This window comes from Lissotriton helveticus, chromosome 10 (assembly GCF_964261635.1).
Source record: "Lissotriton helveticus chromosome 10, aLisHel1.1, whole genome shotgun sequence".
Taxonomy (NCBI): domain Eukaryota; kingdom Metazoa; phylum Chordata; class Amphibia; order Caudata; family Salamandridae; genus Lissotriton; species Lissotriton helveticus.
In genome coordinates this window covers 1033628873-1033648774 of record NC_136071.1, presented here as the reverse complement: position 1 = coordinate 1033648774, position 19902 = coordinate 1033628873, and the positions used below count along the sequence as shown (strand labels likewise).

Below are 19902 nucleotides of genomic sequence, written 5' to 3'. Positions count from 1 at the left end.
GTTGCTCGCTAAAAGAGAACTAACGACGCACTGGAAATCTAGGCGAGGACCCAGTATTGCGCGCTGGAGGGCAGAATTACTTAAGTGGGCAATGAGTGAGAGCACGGTGCGTTTCCAGCATGCTAAGAGATCAAACAATGATAGGGCGCTAGAAAAAGCAAAGGCATGGGAGGCATTGGTGGTGGCTCTCCAGATTCCGGACTCAGAGTCTGATGGAGGCTCTGTGTTGGAAATGCCGGTGGACACACCCTGAGCAAGAGGATCATGGTGGGTCTCAAACAGTTCCAAGGGGTGCAGACTTAGGACTCAGACCCTGATAGACTTGCCCAATTTGAACGGGGAAGAGGAGTAGCATTAACAGTAATGGTTATACAGTGTGGTTAGCTTTATTAATATACTACAGGAGGACACACCAGTGGCATGGGGCGGGGAGGGCTAGGGGGTGAGACTGGCTTCTATATCTATTGATGCATAGATTGGTCTGATTCTGGACACAGGTGCCGAAGGAGTATAGGACATGCAGCTGAACATAATGATCCAGAAGGCAGGGGCAATGCTTAGGTCTTATTGAAACTTGAGTTTTGTTTTTTGTGGATACCAGTGTGTCTGTCTGCCTCTGTGTGTACATGTTGATATTTCTGTGCGTGATGTGGGCACTGTGCGCCCCAGGCATGATGTCCATGTCAAAATGGACATATTGCTATATACACACCATATAATTCTGTCTTCTAGCTATATGCTTGAATTCCTTGGCACTATGTGTACAGGCATGGTATAGTGCTGCCCAGGCAATTATCATAATGTAATTGCTGGTTTATTGTAGGTAGCCATGGATTGGTAGTTCCACACCTGGTTCAGTGCTTTCTTTAACCTAATGGTAATTCTTGAAATTTTGTGGCAGCCCTATTATGGTGATGCACAGCCCAGGTGTAATGCTAGCTGTTAAAAATATGCTAATTCATAGCATAATGGGGCCTTACATGGTGTGAGATGGTGATACATTAAAATGTACATATATATGGTAACTTTATATATATATATGGCAGTGGTACACATAGCAGTAGGACACTTCATGAAGATGGCAAAATGATGTTTGAGTGGCAAACATAAATGTATTAAAATTTGAAAACTGACATTTCAGGACACAAAAGTGTTTTTCATGGAAATTACCATCTTTGTTTGTTGGGAGAAATTCTGTTTAAGTTTACAAAATAAAACATTCCATGCAAAGCAGATGTCAGGGGACAATATAATTTGATTTCTAAATATTTAAATTTAAATCTGACAGTTGATTGATAAATGTGACTGCTTTAACATGTGTAAATTGCATAACACATCTGCTGCCCCAGCCTGTAAATCTCTTTGACCTGAGCGGTAGCACTGATGAACGAGTCTGTGACTCTGCTATCTTTAGCCGGATATTGTGAAATTGATGCTAACTCCGATGGTCAACTACCTGCTGAGTATGCTGCCACTGATAGTCACGGAAGAATTCCACAAAAAACTGAACACAATGATAAACTCGTTCCTCTGGAGGGGCAAAAAAGCAAGGATCAGCCTCCAGAAACTCAGGCTCAGCAAGGATCTAGGAGGACTTAACGTCACAAACTTTAAGACTTTCCAAACAGCCTGCCTGGCCAGGCAAGGCATATACTGGCTCACGCAGGAACAGGGTTACACACCAGCCTGGCTGGAACTAGAGATAGCTCTGATGGGAGGCATAAACCCGGCGGCCCTCCTCACGGCTAACAAACATCTGGCAGCCACTAACATAATCCTCAGAAACACCAAAAAGGCCCTCCCGCAAGTAGACAAAAGAATGGAGAAAAGTATAAAAAACACGAATCCATCTGGTTCAACACAAAAATTAAATACAAGAACAGCGTACTTAACATAACCCCCTGGCACCGGCGTGGTATCCACACCCCATACCAACTAGAGGAACAATGGTCTGCTGCCACCTTCTCCAGCCTACAAAAGGGGCACGACCTCCCGGACATAGAACTATATAACTTCCTCAAACTCAAAGCGGCCATCACTAGAGCAAAACTAAGCAAAGAGGTGCCAACAATACACCAATACATGTCAAATCTCAATAAACTCGGACACCAAACATCACACCTCTACAAATTACTTAGGGCAAAAACAACAACTTTGAACCAGAAAGTCATGGATCACTGGGAGACACTAAACGAGGGGCGTTTTAGCGAGAAAGAAAAGGCCCTCCTCTGGGCCTCGGCAAGCAGGCACAAAGTCACCTCAACATTAGCGCGAAGGAAATTCTGGCTCCTACACAGGGCGCACTGGACCCCAGCGCGCATAGCAGCGGTCGGTCTAACTGACAACGACTTAAGCTGGAACTGTCAGAAACAGAGAGGGGACCTAGAACACATAATAGTCCACTGCCCCAAAGTCAAAAACTTCTGGGGGAAAGTAACAGAGTTCATCCACACTGTAACTGGGTACACTCCAAAAATAGATCTCCTCAGCATAGTGCACGCATTCACGGCACCGCAGATCTAATCTGCCAATGACAGGAGCCTCATTGACCTGCTCCTCACGGCGGCAACCAAGACAATACTGTCTAACTGGAAAGATACAGGGAGGGCCACTTTCAAAGTATGGTTCAACTGGGTCACCTTCCTAACGGGAGCAGACAAAATAACGAAAAACCAAACACCACAAGTTGGACGCAGCAATGAGATGTGGCTTTCCCTGGACAACTACCTTGCCTCACAAAAACCGCCGTGAATGCGACCCTACACAAACTGGTATATGTTCTTTATAGGTCACACTCTTTGTATTGTATTGCTATTTTTAAATAGGTGAACTGTGTGTACTTTCTCTTTAAATGAAAAGATTAAAAAAAAATAAAAAAAACGGTGTGGTCCATACTTTGTGTCCAAAATGTCATCACTTTTTTAGTGTTATCTGCTTTTTCATCAAGAGATGCGGGATCCTAATTATGTAGAAACATGCTAAATGTAATTTAGAAAATAGAGAGAAGAGGGATCAGGTATGGAAGGGAACCATGAAAATGCACGATTCTTGATGAACTGTTTTAAATTCTGATTTCCCTTCAATTTATTTGAGCATTTTTCGATTTCCAGTGTCACTAAACATCCTGAGACAATCCACTGGGGAAACAGCCTTTACAGCGAGGTTTTTACCTTGTTAAGACTTTACCTCGCATTTTTTAGCATGTATATTTTTACCGCGAATATGCATTTAAAACGCATACCAATACCACGCATTTAAGGTAAGTTGGGGTCGGGCGGGGGTCTCCCCCTCAAATACATTGTTTTAAAATATAAAATCACTGCGTGGAATTGGAATGCATTTGAAATGCATTTTCGCGGTAAAAAAATGCACGGTAAAAAATGCGTATCAAAGGCATGCGTTGTATCATCATACAACCCAATCATTGCACCCTCTAACGCAGATTCTTGCTTTCCTCTGAAAAGGACCTCGAGGGACACCCTGGATAATGCGGCGAGTAACCCTCCTGCCAAGGAGCCCGCAGCATCCCACACTTCTTGCCTACCCTTCGCCTTCCTCGGAGAGAGCGGCAAGGGGTCCGATTCGTCCAGCAACCTGCCTTCATCAGCCAGCTCCACGGACCACTCCTCGGACAACCTCAACACCAATAAAAGGCGGCCCAAGGTAGAAACAGACAAAAGGGTTAACCATGCACGATTTCAAGGCTGTTCAATTATATTCCCGTCTGATTGCAACATTGGTTGACATATAAATTGCTCCTGTTTAATTGTTCTTTTTCTTTAATACATATTGTTATCTTTTTCTCTCACTCTTCTGCTTTTCTAATCAATACAGACATATTCAGCATGTAGCACATAGGGAGTGTTTGACTCAGTAAAGCAGAAGGAGAGGCATGGCTGGCTTATTGGCATTTTATTTTAGTGATCATTTTACATATCAAGTCCTCTCTCTCAAAACACAATTCAGATATGTCCTAACACAATAAAACAATAAAATAAGAGACATTATTGCACAAGCAGTGATCAGCAAATTCACAAATTGGACCCTGTTTGCATAATATTTACAAACCTATGACTGTTACCAATGTTATGTAACCTTGGTACACGTTTCAAGACATCTTTCTGCAGTCTAACACCTGCATGTACACTCCCCTAGTACGCATGCAGCTTGCTGTCGGCACGCGCTTGTTCACCATAGCTTTCGGGGAGTGGAGTAACAAAGGGTCTATAACCTTCATGTGTGTTCTAACTCATTTTCATCTGTGTGCTGTTTCTTCCTCATAGCGCTCCCTTTTCTGGTCATCACTATTTCACTTTCCATATCGTTTGGTACAGTATTTACTTACTCAAATCTCCTTATGTTTTTAGTGTGTTCAGTTGTCCATTTTGCTGTGCTCCAGTTTGGGTTACTATAAATGTTCATACAGTTATAAATGACACAAAAACACATTTTATTCAGGCATGAGATGAAGTGATCCAATTAAAAAATATTTACTTGTTTTTTCTCTTATTTACTAGTCTACAAATTGTATATGATATATATATATATGAAGTGGGAATTGTTTTAAAGTGTAGGCAGCAAAAATGAGTGTTCTCTTGTGCCGTCATATTTTTATTGCAAGACCGCTCCTTTGTTGTCTATGACCTCCTCGCATATTTATTTCAGTAGAATTAGTGGCAATGCGCCGGCGGATATAAATAGAAAGAGGAATGGATGGGTGAGTGGGAAGATTAAAGGAGTCTCCGAGTTGCTGGCCCCCAAGCAGGCCGATAGGCGTAACAGGCAAAGAGTTAGAAAGTTAGACAGACCATATTTCAGGCGTTAGGGTAGAAAGGCAGACTGATTCCTAGACTTGTGAACAAAGAAAGATACATACTGATAGACAGGTGCACAAGTAGGCAAGCAAATTGATAGGGAAATCTAATTATAGATTGGTAGAAATGCAAACAGATAAGTAGGAAGACAGAAAACGTAAACATAAATCCTAAGGGCCTGATTACGATGTCGGTTGGAAAGGCTCCAAACGGCATTCGGATTTTCCTAAACCGTGTCGGAACTCATCATTATTGGTCGGTCGGAAACATTTCCGAGCGACCAATTTTGATGGAAAGGTAATCATTCAGTCATTCCCAATCGGTTCTGACAGGCATTTGGAAACTCCGAGTCGGTCGAAGCTGAATCGAAAAGCTCTATGGACCGCGTTTCCGACCAACGTTTTACGATGTCGGATTTGGACAGCCGTTCCGACTCAGACCATCCGAGACGAAAAGGTTGTCGAAAACTGACTTTGGGTGCATCTAGCAGGCCCCTCTTCATCCTGATGCCTCCAGTTGAGGCCCGTGGGGATAACCAAGTGACCCCCTGTAGAACCATGCACAGTGTGACAGCCACAGGGTGCAAGGTGTTACGAATCCACCCCTTTTTTCAATGTATTTATTTATTTTTTAATCTAAAGGTGTTGTATAGTGCAAACAAGACCCTTAAAGGTATCAGAGCGCTTTACAGGGGAGATGTAAGAAACAGAAACAAGCATAGAAAAATATAGGTGTGTATAATACAAACTAGCATTTAGTAAAGAACTAGCAATCATATTACAAGTTATATACATAGTTCATGTAAATTTGGCCATGAGAAGAGATTTCACCTCTTTTTTGAAAGATTCAGTGGAAGGATTTTGTCTAGTTTCTGGGGGCAGAGCATTCCAAATCCTGGGAGCCATCCCTGACAAGGTCCGGTTGTATGTTTTCTTCTTGGCAAATCGTTGTGGTTTCAGTAGAAGATTACTGGAGCTCCTGCAGGATCTATTCCCACAAGAAGGAGTGTTGTGATGTATCGTCTTGTGCCTCATGCATGCGATCTTTAGTTGAATTCTGGCCTCGAAAAGTAGCCAGTTGAGGGCTCTAAGGTCAGGGGATATGTGACAGTTTCTTTTGGAGCCTGTGATGAGTCTAGCAGCTGTGTTTATTGAAGCTCTTAGAGGGGCCGTTGTTAATGTGGGAAGACCGCAAAGAGAGACACTCCCATATTCCACTCTTGGGATTACTAGTGCTTGAACTGCCAGTTTGAAGTCATTTGTAGGAAGGAATGGTTTCAGCCTTCTTAAGGTGTTTATCTGAAAATGTGCTCCTTTTGTAGAGGTGCTGATGTGTTTTTGCATTTCTGCCCAGAGTTATTCCCAGCGATTTTGCTGAGTCAATAATAAGAGGTTGGCAATTGAGTGGTATTAGGTTACTGCACCATAGCAGTGACAAAGAAAGCACTGGTACAGCATGTCTGAGCACGACTAGATTAAGATAGGAATGGTGCTTCTTATCTGCCATGAGTTAGTATGCTGGCATCGATCCTACTGACCTAGCCCAAATTCAACATCATACTTTTTATATCTGTTTACCGAATGGTACAATTTTTTCTTCTTGTAGGTCCTCACACTCAGTGATGACTTCAGTCCAAGCAGCACAAGCTCAGCTGAGGTCAGTGGCGGAGGAGCTGAACCCAAAGCCTCGGGGCGCTCTAATTCCATTGCACTCTCATCCGATGAGGTAAGACATTCTTAATCATGCAAGATACACTCTTTAAAGTACTCACTGATAGTTTGAAGAAAATAAAAGAAATGTAATTCAGCTTTAATAAAGCACACAAAGCTGAAGTAAAAGCCTATAAGCTTGAGTTTCAACAGAAAATAAAATGCCTTGAATATCCGTTCATCCCTCAGTACTCAATACCTAGACAGTAGAATATTTTTACTTAGTTCAGAATTATGCAGAAATCTGAATTATTGTCAGGCCCAAATAAAAAAAAGTATTACGTTTCAGATAACGAATCACACCTTTATCAGTGAAATGAATTGTCTACATACGACGACAGCTATCCTTTTCAAATTGTAGAGCACACTCAAAAACAACAGCTGTTGAAACCAATAGTTTTTAGCTCTAAAAGGGCAAGCTATTGGCATTACAAGTGCTCACACATAAACTACAAGACCAAAGAGTCCTAGGGGTTGGAGTGAGAATTTCAAAATGCCTGCTTTCTCAATAGCACTTGTTAAATGTTTATACTGAAGGGCGTAGAAATCTCAAAATACCCCCAACATTGGCCTGATGCATAATGGAAGTACTCAAAGTACCTGACCCAGAAAGGGTGTGTCTAGGTTGTAGCTCATAAAACAGTATTGACTGCAGCCATTTTACAGAGACATTACAAGTAATTGCTGGTCATCAGACTATCACCACAAAATGCCCAGCTTTGCCCTTGAGGTGGTAGGTGGTGGGTGCATGGCTGATAGGTAAAGATGGCTGATGCAAGATTGTAGAGCTGCCACCGAAGTCGCCATTAATCCATTAAGAATTCTGCTACCTGAGGTATGGATCCCTCCCTCACTAAACCAATTTACAGCAGTCTCCCTACTGCAAACGCACAAAGCCATACTAGCCTGTAAATCAGGTGCACCCACAGATTCCTGCCCCCCAGTCATCTTGCACCACCTCATTGAGTCCGTCAACCCTCTAATCAATGCGATTGTGAACGAATCCCTTGACTCCGGTATTGTTCCTATTGAGTGGAAGAAGGCCACAGTCAAGCCCCTCATGAAAAAGCAAAATAAATCCCCTACTGATTTGTCCAATATGCGCCCAATCTCACTCCTCCCTGCACTAGGCAAAATTACCGAGCAACTAGTCCACGAGGAATTAAAGAATTTTGTGGAAAATCAATGCATCTTACACCCGCAGCAATCCGGTTTTCGTTCCGGCCATTCCACAGAGACCGCTTTGATTGAGTTGTCTGATACCATCAAGTTCTTGCAGGATGAGGGCAGGCAGGCCGTCCTCATCCTGCTCGACTTAACCGCGGCCTTCGACACCATCTCACACACTATTCTAATTAATAGGATGCGTGAGATCGGTGTCTCGGGCTCCGCACTTACTTGGATTACATCATTTCTATCCAATCGCTCTCAATCGATCTCCTTAGGCCCCTTTGTTTCCGGTGAACGATCCATCACCTCAGGGGTACCACAGGGTTCCATCCTGAGCCCCCTCTTTTTTAACGTGTATATGGCCCCCCTTCTTGCGTTGATTGAATCACATGGGATCCTCGTGACATCCTACGCTGATGACACCCAACTTGTCGTCACTATTGATAAAAGACTCCCGGATGCTGCCATCAACTTCCAAAACTGTCTGTCAGAAGTCTTTTCTTGGCTCAACCTGCACCATTTAAAATGCAACAGCGCCAAAACAGAAATAATTCCCCTCGGTAAAGGCACATTCTTTTCCCCCAAAGACTGGTGGCCTCATAATTCCGAAGCACCACCGAGCGCGGTAGCCTCAGCACGCAACTTGGGTGTTCAATTTGATGCTTCCCTCAGCTTCGATGAACATGTGCGCATTACCGCAGGGCGCTGTTTCAGTCTGATCAGGCAATTAAAGAAATTTTTTAATTTTCTGCCTATCAGTGCCAGGAAATCAGTCGCGGTGGCGCTTGTCCTCTCCCGGCTGGATTATTGTAACGGCCTCCTGGCAGGTATCAAGAAGTCCTCTCTGAAAAAGCTACAAACTGTCCAAAATGCAGCAGCCAGGCTTGTTCTGAAACTCCCCCGCAGGTCCTCGGCCTCTGCAGCCCTCAACGCCCTCCACTGGCTGCCACTCCACAAGAGAATCCTTTTCAAGCTCTTAGTCACTGTATTTAAAGCTAACAGGTGCTTGGGTCCATCCTACCTGATTAAGCGCTTCCAGAGCTATAATCCAACTCGCTGTTTGAGGTCATCGGGCGCCAACCTCATCTCTGAACCCCGTATAAAATTAAAATCCAAGGGTGGAAAGACCTTTTCTTTTTTGGCGGCCAAGGCATGGAACCGCCTTCCCCCCAGCCTGAGGCACGCCCCCTCCGAAAGCCTATTTAGGAAATCCCTGAAAACTTGGATTTATACTCAGTCCGACTCTTCAGTTCTCGCAGCCATTTGATCCATGCTCCCCATAGACGACTTTCTGTGTGCTCAGCGCCAAGATGCTCCCTCCGGAGCGAAAGCCAGCGCTTTACAAATGACAATAAATATCAAATATCAAATATTGACAGTGGCTCATTGGGCAAATAACCATCTCCTGCACCAGCTTGCTTGAAATGTCACTGTGAATCAACCCAGGGATTACAATTCACCATTGGGGCCCAAGTGAAGTGTTACCTACATCCAGCGGAGGCCCTTGAAGATCAGTGACAGATGAGCAGATGAGCAGAAAGTCATAGCGTCCTGAAGAGGGAGAGAAGATCGCAGCCCAAACAACCAAGAGTGAGGCACCTGCAGGAAGCTAGACTTGAGTGGTGGATGGATCATACTGAGGTGCCGGCTGCCAGGATCTCTCATAGAGACCTGGCGCAGGGCAGAAGTCACAGACTGTGGTAAAGAGTAAAGGGTGAGTTAGGCATGCAGGGAGATTTTATCTCGAAGGAGAGTTGATGGCAAGATACCATTTGCTTAACTAACTACTCCACCCACTCAAATGAGACAAACATCACTCACATCAAACAGTTGGAGGAGAAGAGGGTCTAGCACCCAGTAGATCAACACTCAGAAATCCCTATTAAGCTGACCCAACAGAAGAAATAGCATAGTGACAAGTGGAGGCTCTGCAGCACTTGGCCATGAGAAAAGTGACAGTGGGGCCTACAGACCAATACTATGCCAAGTAGCAAATTGGAGGTGGTGAGGGGAGGGCACAGACCAGACATTCCTGGCTATATGAGAGCAAAAAGCACAGGAAGAAGTGGGATACTTAGCCACATGCTCTGAACTGGTACCATCCCATTAAAGAGAAATGAGCAATACTGAGGCCCTTGGCACCCAAAGCTGGTGCGGCTATGGAAGAAAAGATGGTGAAGGATAAAACTGAGCACGTGCAGGTCCAGAGAAAGATTAAAAAGTCCCCTAGATCCTCTGCAGACCCTGAAGGGGAGGGGTCTATGAAAATATGTAATAAAGGAACTAAGAGCGCTCCAGCAGCTGAACCTGCACCCACTGGTGTCAGTTACATGAAAGCTACACTAGCAAACAAAATTGTCAAAGTGGGGGAGAATGTGGCACTATCATAGCAACATTTGAGGAATGCTACAGATCCAAAGTTGAAAGGAAGAGTTTCAGAACTAGTGGAACATGGTTAACACCTCAATAGTAAGGGCCAGCAGCTCACTCCAACAGTCAGAGCTGTAGAAGCAAAGTTACTAAACCAACCTGGTTGGAGATAATGAAGTGTTTGCTCCAACAAAGCTCCTAGAAAATTATCTAATCTCACTGGTGACAACAAAGGACTTAGTGGCGTAACGGAATTTTAGTGGGCCCACCTGCAAGGTACACGGAGGGCCCCCGCTCTGGATTTAATCCCGGAGCTCTCAGGCCAGAGTTCTGTGCTGATGGGACCCCCTGCAGCTCGGGCCCCCCGTAGAAGGGGGGCTGCGGGGCCTGTGTTATGCCACTGCTTATGACTGTGTTTTGCCATAGCTTGGGCTCACAGATCATGGAACAAAGACCTCGCCAGGGACCCTTCTGCACCCCTTCATTGCTTGATTCCTTGATTACAGAGACAGAGATGCAATCCTACATATGGAGCAGAACAAAAGATATATGACCTATGACTCATTAATTGTCATGCTTTTCCCAGACCATACTAAAATAGTACAGAAACAGAGACTCTACAACAATCACGTAATTGCGGACAGGACGTCAGAGACCAGATGTACAAAGCTTTTTTGAGGTCGCAAACGGCCCAATTTGCAGATTTATTTGCAACTTCAAATAATAATTTTTAGTTCACAATGCCATATTCATGGACCACTGCCTGCTCATAAAAAATGCAGAGAATACTTTTTAATCTTTCTTTTTGAAATGCATCCCATTTTCCTTTAAGAAAAACAAGCTGCATTTAAAAAACAAAAGTTGCTTTATTGAAAAGGAATCACAGACATGGTGGTCTGCTGACCTCATGAATAATAATGAGGTAGGTCTCTTTGGAACCCACTGAGAGTCACAGAAAGTGTGAAGCACACTTTCGTACATTGATGTTTTGCAATTAACAAATAGCGAATTGCAAAAATTTGCTGTTTGGTAGTCGCAAAACTTACCTACATGCATCTGGCCCCAAGTGCCTTGTAATCACCCAAAGCTGCCGTTAAAGAAATCTGAAACCTGGGTATTGTTTGGGTGTTGTTCTTGTGAATAACCTGTCATTGACTACACATTGATTGATGGCTCAAAAATGCTTTAAACCAAGTACACATTCTTTAAACTATTCTTTTACTCTTGAAACCTCCCCAAATGTCACCTGAATGCTTTCCAGGGTGGTCTCCAGAAATAGCACTGTTGCAATGTAATATACTGTAGACACTTGTGTGAAGTCAGTTGCATGTAGATTGTGTTGGCTTTATCTGACTGAACTGAGAATCATCTCTGCGTGTGATAATGCAGTCAATAAATGCCCACTAGCTTCCCCTTTCTCTTTTGAGCTATATTGCCATTGATTTCTTTTATTCTGATGCACAAAAAGGCCCAAATTTAGCCTCAAACACAGACTTCTTCCTGCAGGCCCTGAAAGCTTTCTAAAAAGGGGAAGCAGCTTCATGTGTGGGAGTCCATCATTGTCCAGGATGAATGTAAGCAATGTTATTATTATTAGGGGTGGGTGTCAGCCCACCTCCAAACATAGTCACAACTTGTGTTAGGATGAAACCTCAAAGTCACTAAATGAACCTAAAATCAATCCCCTGGTAGCATTGTCACAGAGCTGACGGATATAATTTAATTAAGAGCAATGTGTAATGATTTATGCAGTACAAAACAGTAATAAACTCATAACACTAAGCAATAAAAAAGATAATTAAAAATAGAGAATGATTTGATGAACAAAATGATACAAAAATGACAAATATCCAATAAGAGGAACCGGAGTAATGAAGTTTTTGTTTTAAGTAAAAATAAAATAGAACCAAAAACACAAAGCACCAATGATAGTGAATGGTTGGGGTAGACCGGGACCCAGGCCCAATTCAAGGCCAACTGAGATGGAGCCATTTCCCAAAGTTTCCACTCTTTATTCTGGTGCTCAAACAACCACAGGACACCACTTCTAAGGCCCCAGGACCTAATGGGAGGTATTTAGAGATGCTCAGGGTTTCACAGTAGAAGCCAACAGCAAACTCCAGTCCAGGTCAAGTTGCTATTGGCCAGGTGTGCACTTTAGATAAAAGGCCTCTTGAAGCTTGTTGCATCCTGGAAGCCACCCAGGAGGCCAGCTGATTGTCCCTTGTAATCCACTTCTTTCGTCCTGGGTACAGGAGAGCGCAGGTCTCAGAACACAGATAGCAGGTTTATTACGATTTTGCTCTTCCGCAGGTCCAGAAAGTGTTCTGATAAGCTCATTGGTCTATCACATTTGTGCCTGGTGATAGCTGGTAGGTGGTATGACTCCAGTGCACTCCCCAACCAATGGGGTAAAACATCCTAGGGGCAACCCTACCCACTTTGTCAGTAGTTCCTGTGTGCCTTACTTCAAACAGGCCCAAAATGCCATGTGTCAAGGTATTGTCAAGATGGCAAAAGACTTCAGCGACACCAAACTTGGGCTTTGAGTGTTGTGGGTATGTAGGTGAGGGCACTGTGGAACTCACTTGCACACTTCCACATCTAACACTGAAATCCAGTTCGAAACAGGCCATATACCGAAAACAAACTAGGAAACAGAAGTCTGGTAAGGCTAAGGCAGGGCCTTACAGCACACAGACAGGGGATACACAAGAATTGTTCTGGCATCCTGTCTTCTTCCTTGTAAGTGCACCAAAGAGTTACTTGTGACTCAAACAGATATGTTTCAGGATTTGACACTGTGATGTCAACAGTATGCCTAAAAACCTCACCCTGAAAATTCTGCAGGCCTCAGTGGAGTTATCTTGCATCTTTAGGTCAACCTGTTGTGTAACTCCTGGGAGGAATTTCACACCTCCTTCAAGTAAAAGCACAGACTGAGAGTTTGCAGAGACTAATGCTAATTAGCCTTCTGAAAACTCAGGCAGGTAAAGGATAACTTTCTAAAAGTTACTTTTCTTTAATATGTATTAAAATCCAACTTCACCATTACATTGGATTTTTAATAACTATTAATAATAATGAATTAATTATTTTCTGGTTCATCCATTTCTTCAACTAGAATCTATAGTTTTTTCATCTTCATTTTTAATAACTATTAATAATAATGAATTAATTATTTTCTGGTTCATCCCTTTCTTCAACTAGAATCAATAGTTTTTTCATCTTCATTCTGTTTTTTAACAAAGTGCAAGTAGGTTTGCCACAGTTGGGCATGGTAATATTAACTTTTATCTGTCACACTTTAAACTACTATCAACCCGGTCTTGTGGGCTACACTTCCTACATTAGGGTGCTGCACTGCATGTTTCACAATTGAACAGTTAGGCTACGCAGGGTTGCACTGTATCCATGTTTGAAATGCCACTGTAGTGGATGGCACTGTAGGTGTGCCATCCACCACAGCGGCACTTAACTTCCAAGCCATAAAAATGTCAACCCATTGCAGTTAATATATGTCAGACTATTTTTGTATTTTTCTGTGTACAGTATTCTGATATACAACACTCAGGAATATATGCAGCTGTGGTGGGCTGGTGGGATCGTATGTGCTTTTTGTGTCTGTCTCTTCTTGGGTCTACAACTACTACATAGGTATCACACACTCAGGACAGGCTTTTGTCAGTGCTTAATTCGAGCCATGTGGTTGCCTGAGGGGCCCAGCGGTTCTCATTTTTGGGTACTGTCACTAATTTTTCCTCATCCAACATTTCCTGAGAGCAAGTGAGGGAAAAACACACAAGTGAGAAACAAGGAGGAAGAAAAAGCGGGGAGTGTTTACTAGTGGATTAAGGTGGCATGAGGTGGACTCAGGACTACTCTATCTTGATATTCAGCTCACTTCATTTAATAGCACTAGCAGCTGGCTACTGAGGAGTGTTTTGCACCCTGGCTCTCATTATTATACACATTTTTAATTCCTTCTTTTTCTCTGTTAAAACTGTTGCAATTCATGATATTCAAGCCTTTTAGAAAATTACAACTTCTAAAGCAGGATCAAGGCCAAATTTCAGAATAACCAGTTCCTATAAAATTAGTTCCATTTGAACGTGGACATTATCTTATGTGGATGTCCTGAAAATCCACTATTGCAGTGTTTTGCTTGGACAAGTGTCAGACAACCCGGACCTAGACAAAATCCATCTGGGTGTATTGATAGAGATACTGTTAAACATTTTGTGATTACTATTCATATCAACCCAGTGTGGTGTGACTGGGGTATAGGCAGAAGGCTATCCAACCATTGACTATCTATCTGTTTTAGATTAACTGGCACTTTCCCCTCTATTTTTAAAGACCTGAATGACAATGGCTTCTATTGTCAGATTTTACATTCATTTATTATATTTCCACCCAATAATTAAGGTTTCTGCTAATGAACAAACTCTTTGAATGTTCTAAAAGTGATAAAAGATGGTATGTTGAAAGCAAATATTTCGTCTTATGAATAAGCATAACTGACTGTTAAATTCATGTTGGCTTATGATGTAATTTTCTCCAATAAAAAGATAGATATTATCATTTTGAAAACTTTTGCTTCATATTCTATATTCCATTCTAGCTTGTTGTAATTGTTATACTTGTTTATTCATTCTATAATATTTTTTGTCAATTTTCTTATTGCTGCCTGACACAGAGCCTGGATATGATAGATGATGAGGTGAGGCAATTAGAAGAAACTACAGTGTGTGCTTGTAACATCATTGTGTCAAAAATTGTACTTTGCTGAATTACCTTTTAAGTAACCCACAGCATTCAAGTTAATTTCAATCCTGGGCTCAGTGGATGCCACACCTTTATTTGACTATACTTCGTGAAAATATGGAAATATGAATTGAGGCGCAAAAAAGTCTTCCATTTATGAAATCTTGATATTGTCTCTTGAAAATTGTCAACTTTAGCATTAAGCCTTTCTAGAGAAGAATTCCAGCACACATGAATATGCCTCATTCAGTTTGCAGAGGAAGAGAGAGGGGACCTGCCAATGTGTAGTAGCTGTGGTGGAGGAGAAAAATGTAGGTCAAGGAAGGATGATGAAATTGTGGAATAAAGCTCCTGCGATTGGGAAGAGTCTGAGTGGGAATGGTAGAGTACATGAGAAGGGGAGTAAGCTTCTTGGAGATAAACTTGGATGACATATCCAGAAGGAGAGAACAAAAACAAGGGAGACCCTACTCGCTAGGAACCAGGGTAATTAGTTTGTGACAGAAACAACGGTTCCTGCGGGACAATGAGAAACTATCTTCATAATGATATGCACAATCGCAATGGTTAAGGGTTACTGTAACGTCAGAAAGAAAGGCTAGCAACGAGACAACCGACTGTATTTCCAATATTGCTTTTATATATCAAACAATGTATACATTTGTACATAAAGGAAAAAAACATGATAGTGCTACGGTCTGTAGTGAAATTGGAACCAAAAGTAAAGAAATAACTTTTAAATTTGTGACATATGTGACTTGGTTTCCACAAAACATGACCATAAATAATTATGCAATGATGACAGCCACTGTGTACAATGATCAGGGCTCATCGAATTGGTTTGCTTTGATCGGTTGTCAGTGACGTTTCGACCCTTTAAAACAATACAGGGTCTCTTCAGGACCTATGGGTGTAGGGACATCTGAAAGGCAATTGTGCAGCCACATGATGAGAGTGATACACCGGTTGAGTGAAAGAAGAAATGAAAGATACTCACAAGGGACCCTGCTGGGTATCTTTTAGGTGTACCAGAGTGAAGGGCTGGCAACCTCAAGGATGCTAAGCGCGGTCAATGCCGGAGGGTGAGACTGATGGTGCGCTCCGCCTGTGGTGGGAGCGGGGTGATCTCGGGATGGATGGGAAGCCATTTGAGTTCTTTGAGGATGGGGGAAATGTGGTTGAACTCCTTGCTGTCAGAAATGAGCCTTGCCACGAGGTTAAGGGCAGATTTGATTGGGGCTAAGTGGACTTTCGGTGTTCCAGAGAGAATGGCATTACCGTAGTCCAATCTAGAAAGTACTAGTGATTGAACAACTAATTTAAAGTCATCAGCAGAAATGAAGGGTTTAATTTTCTTGAGGTGGTGAAGAGTGAAGAGAGCGCCTTTAGCTGCATTTTGTTATGTGGGGAGAAAGGCTGAGGTTGTGGTCAATCCTTATTCCAAGGGATTTAACTGAGTTAGAAGTGGACAAAGAGCAGTTGAGAGCTTTAAGGTCAGAGATCCAAAGTTGGATGGGAAGCCGGTTGTTTTTAGGAGCGACGAGAATGACTTCCGTTTTTTAGGGTTGAGTTTAAGGTGATTGTGCTGGAACCAGTGTTGAGTCTTAATGGAACATTCTATTTTGGAATGTAGTGGGCCTGCGATCAAAAACTAGTAATTATAAGTGGCTCGCTTTTGTTGGTAAATATCAGGTGCTCTGTTTACAGGAGTCATTGGCCATTACAGCAATCCATATTGAGGGGTATTAGTCTTATTTTTCCCCTGCCATTCCTTCAACCTTTGGTAGGGCTAAAGGGGGTCTGATAGTTTATATCTCGAACCTTTTGGGGTCTAAGTCAATAACTTTTACTAAATCAGATCCAAACTACCAAATTATATCTATTAACATGAATAAGCGAGAAAAGTTAGTTTTGATTAATTTCTATAACAATATGCATAAGGAACAGTTGATTTTAACCCTAAAAGAAATTCGCTTCACCCTTCTGGAGATTCAGAGTAGGAGCTCTAATCCACCTTTTGTGATGTGGGGTGGCGATTTTAATTTATCACCATGTAACCAAAGCAGCAACGCAACATGTGGCTTATCTGATGAAAACAGTGTAAACTTAACTCATTTCCCGCACACTATAAGTGGTGAATGCCTATATGAGACATTATTTTTACTGGAACTGGGATTTGCTAATGAATTAATCTCACCACCAATTCCTCGCTCGCAAACATTTAATGGCAGAGGCGCTAGTACCGTTATAGATTTTATTTTTATAACGAGTAGGGCTGCCCCCCGCCTGATGAATTTTAAGACTCACGAAAATGCAACTAGTGACCACTTCCCAAATAGCATTTCGATCTCTTGTCCCCCAAATTCGGGCAGTAATAAATCGGAAAGAAAATTAGGGCAAAAAAATCTGTCTATTGATAGAAAAAAATGATATTCCCTCAGATGGGCTAAAGTTGACCCACAACAAACTACGAAAGCGGTAGTAGTGAATTCCTTTGACTCGATAATTAAATGTTTAGATCCCTCTTCTTCACATGAATGAATGAAATGAAATTTCTACTTGTAAAGCGCACTTACACCCCAACTGGGGTGTCCTGGCACTGTAACGCATACCGCTGTGGAACCCTTCCTGGCTTTTCCCTGTGAAATGTCCACTCCTGGGCACCCCCAAGGTGAAGCCAGGCATCCCAGCACTGTTGGGGCCGTTGTGGAGATTAAGCAAGCTATTGCCCTGAGTTGCAGAGTGGGACCCATGATTAGAATAGGCACTGAGTCGAGAATTATCGGGTCCAAGGAAATTGAGCCCAAGACCCGCCGAGGCAGGAATTGAACCCTGGTCCCGGGACAGACCTCTGCATCAGGGTCTGCCGCTCTAACCATTGAGCCACACTTCTCCACATCAGAAGGTTTTAAGCAACTTCTTGGAAATTATAAGGAGATAAATAAAACACTGCTTGACCAACAAAAAAACAATAAAGGTAAGAGCAAAGGTTGGTTCAATAAGACCTACACAAAGGCATATCGCGAGCTAAAAACCGCTCTGCACGCAGAGGAGAGGGATAGAAATAGCATTGTACAGCTAAGAAGAGCATACAATCAGGCTATAAAACTAAGGAAAGCTGAGTTGAAAAAAGAACTCTGGGAAGAACTTCTTAAAAGCTGTAGAAACAAGGACAGTGTTGCCTTCTGGAGAGTTCCTAAAACCCCATTTCTCTCCGAAGGGGGACAAGGGCCGACAGTTGAAATTGCTGTTGATGAAAATCACTGGATAGAAATTTTTTCCATCATTATTAGCTTAAATATTGATGTAAACCCTGTGACAGATAATAACTCTATGATAAGTTGCCTTTCTAGTCCTGTATCTTTCTAGTCCTGTATCTAGTCCTGTATCTGATCTTGATATTAATTTATCGAATGTCGAACACGCTCTAAAGGCCAGTAAAGGGGGAAAGGCTCTAGGCCCTGATGGGGTCCCAGTGGATCTTTTCAAATTTAATATGGACTTATGGTCACCTATACTGACAAGAGTCTTACAAGCTACTTGTTCAGTAGGGCTTATTGATTCATGGTCAAACTCAATCCTAGTCCCAATCTTTAAGAAAGGAGATCGACAGAACCCGGCCTGTTATCATCCTATATCCTTACTGGATTCTTTGGGCAAGGTGGCAGGTCGTATCGTTCTTGAACGCCTACAGCAATGGGCAGAAGATAGCAAAGTATTGTCCAATCTCCAATTTTGGTTTAGGGAAGGTTTGGGTACCATGGAGCAAGGCCTTAATCTGTCACTTCTAATGGGAAAATATGTGAAAGATAAGGGGGGAAGGCTATACATGGCCTATGTATATTTGACCGCCGCCTTCGATTGTGTCAGTCAGTCCAAACTTTGGAGTATCTTGGTAGAAATGGGTGTGGATATCTCCATAGTTCATTTTCTTAGCGATTCTTACACAAATGCTACGGCCAGGGTGCGGTTTGGTGCAGGTGGGGAGCTCACGGCACCGTTCAAAGTAGAGAGGGGGGGCAGGCTGGGTTGAGTCCTGGCTCCTTTCCTTTTTACACTCTATACAAATGGTCTTGAACAAGCCATGTTGGAGGGGAGTCAGGACCTGCTGCAGCAACAGAAGCGCCCAATACCCGCCCTACTCTACATGGACGATGCTGTGATTTTAGTACGAACTTCCCTAGAACTACAACGCGCCCTCAACAGGTACTATACATTTATGGCAAATTTAGAATTAAAAATCAATATAAAAAAGACATTTGTAATGAGCTGTGGGGTTGGGCGAAAAAAGCAGAAGGACATCTTTATAGAGAATATTAAATTAGAATCAACCGTTACATACCCTTACTTAGGTTTTTTAATTGACAATAAGGGTTCCTGGAGACAAGCAATAAATGCCAGGAAACTCCTCTTCGTGAGGGCTACCACGTCGTTGGTTAATTTCGCACAGAGGCTAAGCAAGAGGCCCCCGGTAGAAATGCTACAGATATACCAAGCCAAATGCATCACTACGGCAACATATGGGGCTGGAATCTGGGGATTCTGTGGGGTAGATGCCATACAGAAAGTGGAAAATGCTTTTTTTGAGGTATTTGCTGGTATTTCCCCGAGGCACATCAATGTATAATTGCCATGTGGAACTAGGAATATCTTATATCACTGATATAATAAAAGCACAACCAGTCCTATAATCGCATCGTATCTGGTCATCTCCAAAAACAGCATTTAATCAGGAGATATTGAAGGATTGCCTCGCCCTTGAAAATGTTGATAAGATTGGGTGGCTCATGTATGTGAAAAAGTTCCTATCTGACCTGGGTCTCTTAACGTACTATCATAATCCAGTATTGATAGCCAAGATCCAGAGGAAATCATTTAAAAAACAATGCATGGGCCATCTGGAGGGGCTCAGATTACTTACTGAAGTAAATAAGTGTTCGGTACAGCATACCCTAATCATTCAAACCACTCTAAAGATACAACCTTACCTTACCTATACTTTGAATGGTTATGAGAGGTTTGTTCTAATACGGTTTAGGCTGAACACATTCCATCATCTGACAACCTTCCCT

At 42.6% G+C, this 19902-nt stretch overlaps 1 protein-coding gene across 4 annotated transcripts in view; it reads left to right on the top strand.

The window, feature by feature from the left end:
* PPP1R9A (protein phosphatase 1 regulatory subunit 9A) overlaps window positions 1-19902 on the top strand; it is a 778883-nt gene that overhangs the window by 695103 nt on the left and 63878 nt on the right. For 2 of the 4 annotated variants that reach the window (XM_078663734.1, XM_078663732.1), the window contains 3 exons: window positions 3465-3663; window positions 6420-6539; window positions 14763-14786. In XM_078663734.1, coding sequence (XP_078519860.1) covers window positions 3465-3663; window positions 6420-6539; window positions 14763-14786 — 343 coding nt within the window. The remainder of the gene's footprint in view (window positions 1-3464; window positions 3664-6419; window positions 6540-14762; window positions 14787-19902) is intronic. The other 2 variants (XM_078663735.1, XM_078663733.1) reach the window with 1 other exon arrangement.